The sequence below is a fragment of the Pteropus vampyrus genome, unplaced genomic scaffold (assembly GCF_000151845.1).
Source record: "Pteropus vampyrus isolate Shadow unplaced genomic scaffold, Pvam_2.0 Scaffold60, whole genome shotgun sequence".
In the NCBI taxonomy this organism is placed as follows: domain Eukaryota; kingdom Metazoa; phylum Chordata; class Mammalia; order Chiroptera; family Pteropodidae; genus Pteropus; species Pteropus vampyrus.
The window spans coordinates 2,016,792-2,020,103 of record NW_011888841.1 but is presented as its reverse complement, the minus strand read 5'-3'; the positions used below and the strand labels follow the sequence as shown (position 1 = coordinate 2,020,103).

Here is a 3,312-nt window from a genome sequence, read left to right as displayed (position 1 = left end):
CTCTCTCCTCCCGTGAACAAGGCCAGTTCCCGCTGAGCCGACGTGACATTTTGAAGCAGACACAGTCTGCTCTCTCCATTCTGTCTCTTCCACCCACTGCTCTTTGCTCCCCCTCCCCCGCCCCCTCCTGGCTGCTCTCTCCCGCGGTGGCCCATGTTCTTTTTGCCGTTCCCAGCCTTTCTCTCAAGAAGAACAGCACCCGTAAATGACCGCATCCTCAGGCGGGAATATGATGCCCCTCCCAGAACGTTCAGGTAGAGAACAGCATTCAGTCCACGGTAACTAAGGGCGGAGGTGGAGCTGTGACGCGTAGCTCTGCGTCCGCCCGCACCCGTCCTGGGACTGGTACCCAGGCGGGCACACTGCAGACCCCCTCTCCACGCCCCTGGGGAACGGAGGCTCTTCTTGGTACCCCCCGGGTGCCACCGGGCGACACCTTTTCCTTCTGGCAGCGCAGCTCGGTATGTGGGCGAAATCGCCGCGTGCGGGACCGGAGTGCCCCCCGGCTGCGGCCCGCGCTCCGCGGGGCTTCCGCAGAGGCCCGTTGGCCCAGACGACTTCGGATGCCCCCTCCGAGCCTCAGGTGTCCTCTCCCCCCGCAGGTACTTCCGCTGTCCGGCAGATAGCTCCGAGCTGGCCTACGACCCGCCGGTGGTCATGAACGCAGACACCCTGGGCTACTGCCAGAAGGAGGCCTGGTGCAAGCTGGCCTTCTACCTCCTCTCCTTCTTCTACTACCTGTACTGGTGAGTCCGCGGCCGCCCTGCCCCCGGTGCCTGCGCAGTCCAGCCAGCCAGGGCATCCGTGGCCCCGACGCACGGCCTCAGCACCCCGTGTCCCCTAGCCTGGGTGTGAGCACCCTTGGGGACCATAACAGAGACCCTCGGTGGCGGCAGTCATGCTTCGCGAAGGGGCATGTCGGGTCATGAAGTGCTTACGCTTACAATGCTCCCGATTTTACGTCACACCGTTCTAATTAAGGAAAACGCGCTGACTTCGCAATTGCGTTTCAGGAACCTCCCATCTTGCCACCTCTTTACTCAGAACCTCCCGGTTAAGCAGACGGCTGGAAACAGACTGTCTTCTGCATTGATGCACAGAGATTGCCTTTTCTGGAAACATCTCTTCCTCCTTTCTGTTTCTATTTGGGCTCATCTCCGAGGTGTCTCACCTGTCACCTTGCTATCCTGTTGCTACCTGTGGCAGGGCACGATATCTTCAGGTAGCCTAGTACTGTCTCCAGAATGGCCTGCTTGGTAGCAGCCGGGTGAGGAAGAGGAGGGTGGGTGTATTAGCCTCTAAGGCCACCTCAGGGTTCAGGTTGGGCTTGAACAGGTTGACAGGTGGCTGTGTTTGTCCAGCATTTAACAAGGAGCCAGGCTGTGGTCTAAGCTTTACACGCCTTGCTCAGTCTGTGAGCTAAATGCTATCATCGCCCACATGTTAACAGTGAAGAAATGGATTCTGAGATAGTTAAATATTTTTTTCAGTCACAGCTACTAGTGTCACAGCTGTGGGTCCATCTCAAGTCTGATCCCAGAGACTTAGCTCTGAACTGCTGGCTGTCGTAGGAAACATCTAGAAAAGTCTTGATCGAAATGTGGTCTTTGGAGCTCCTGCATCACCCTCAGGGGTGAGGGGCAGTGCTTCTTAAAAACGCAGATTCTTGGGCTTAGCTCTGATGCAGAATTTCGAGGCTCAGCAGCGCACCTGGGAGTGAGACCCTTCGCCCTGGGGTGCTGCTTGGTCCTTCTCCCTCCCCTCCCTCTGTCCCCAGTGTCCAGAAGACTCGGAGACCTTGGGGTGTAGCTTCCCCTGGAACAACTCAGCCTTGGGTTTCAGAGCTATTCTCCCACATTCTTCTTGGTGTCAAGGGTTGGTCCAGGCTCAGGATGACCTCTGCCCTCCTCCTCCTGGACGGAGTGTCCTGGGGCCTTGCCTGCTTCAACTCGCAAGGAGCCCGAGGGTCTCCGAAGCCTCTCTAGAGAATTCCTAGGTGCCAGCAGGTTCCCCCAAGTCTCTCTGACTCCAGGTCTGAATTCTCTGTCGTCTAAAGCCTACTCTGGCTGGCTCCTGTCTCGGAAAGCCTATAAAGGGTGGCCTAAGCCCTCAGGGGCTTGGTAACTCGTCTCCTTGGGCCACGATGGAGGTTAGGTCTCTTTGCTCAGCCTCTTCCTTTGTGGGCCTGCAGATCGCCCCTGCTGCAGAGCCATAGGCTGAGTGGCCTGTCCCCAGGGGCAGCATTGCCCCTCCGGCAGAACAAGGACTTTCGTTGGCTCCTGTCCCATTAGCGTGGGAGCCATCTTAGGCTGAATGGAGGCTGAGGCGGGTCAGGCTTCCTCATTTCCATTTTGTTGTAGTAACTGCCGAGCCCGAGGCATTGAGGGAAAGAAGGCCTAAGAATTCACGGAGCCAAGCGGGGAGCAAAGCGGCCGTCTGCTAGCCTGTGGGGGAGGGGGCGGTCTGGGGCGGTGTTGGCTCCCGCCCGCGTTAGACAGGTGCGATCTTTCTGTAACTGACTGTGTTCCAGACATTCTGTTTGACGGTCTGTCCTTTACTTCAGTTTGGCACAGCTTCACGTGACATTCGTTAATTACTTTGTTTCCAAAACAAAATTGGGAACAACTGCTCCTCCTGCCTCACTGGGACCCCGGGTGGCTGCCGGGCTTCCTCCTTCTCTGTTGAACTCGATCTCTTGGGGGCCCTTCAGGGATCCTCAGAGACCCTGTTTCTCTTGCGTCAGGAGCTCCCAGACCCTCAGATCCTGAGCTGGTGGAGCGTGTAGGACTTTCAGCCTAGGACACTCTTTTGCAGAGGCAAGGGGACCCCGTGTGCGGAGAGCTGCCTCTGAGCTGAACAAGTGGAAGAGGCTCAAGTGACAGCAGCTGGGGACTCTGAAAGGTGGGGTTGGGGTTCCTGAGGACCTCAGAGGGGTCAAGAAATGTGTCCGAGGTCCTAGCCGACAGCAATTTATCTGGTCCCAGAGCGTGAGCTCCTCCCTCTATGCTGTGCTAACCATCCAGCCCCCGAAGCCACCCCTATGCAGGTCGCCTTGTGGACCAGGGGACATTTGCAAGTTACACCAGATGGTGACTAGCTAACAATAATGCTAATGACACGAATACACGGAACCCTGACGCTCATACTAGCTGGTTAGTCCAGAGTGGACTCTGTCTGCCTGATCTTTTCAAGTCAGGAGTGTAAAGCAGGCCATTTTCTACCTGGAGTAGCAGGCTCCACCCTCCTGCCAGTGACTGCAGGCCGTGCCTGCCGCCCCTCACGCTTATTTCTCTCACTCTGTAATTATGTTGT

At 57.2% G+C, this 3,312-nt stretch overlaps 1 protein-coding gene across 6 annotated transcripts in view; it reads left to right on the top strand.

The window, feature by feature from the left end:
* The window catches only part of CNIH3 (cornichon family AMPA receptor auxiliary protein 3), a 171,682-nt gene that overhangs the window by 165,529 nt on the left and 2,841 nt on the right, over window positions 1–3,312 (top strand). For all 6 annotated transcript variants that reach the window (XM_023531012.1, XM_023531016.1, XM_023531015.1 and 3 more), the window contains one exon: window positions 603–746. In XM_023531012.1, coding sequence (XP_023386780.1) covers window positions 603–746 — 144 coding nt within the window. The remainder of the gene's footprint in view (window positions 1–602; window positions 747–3,312) is intronic.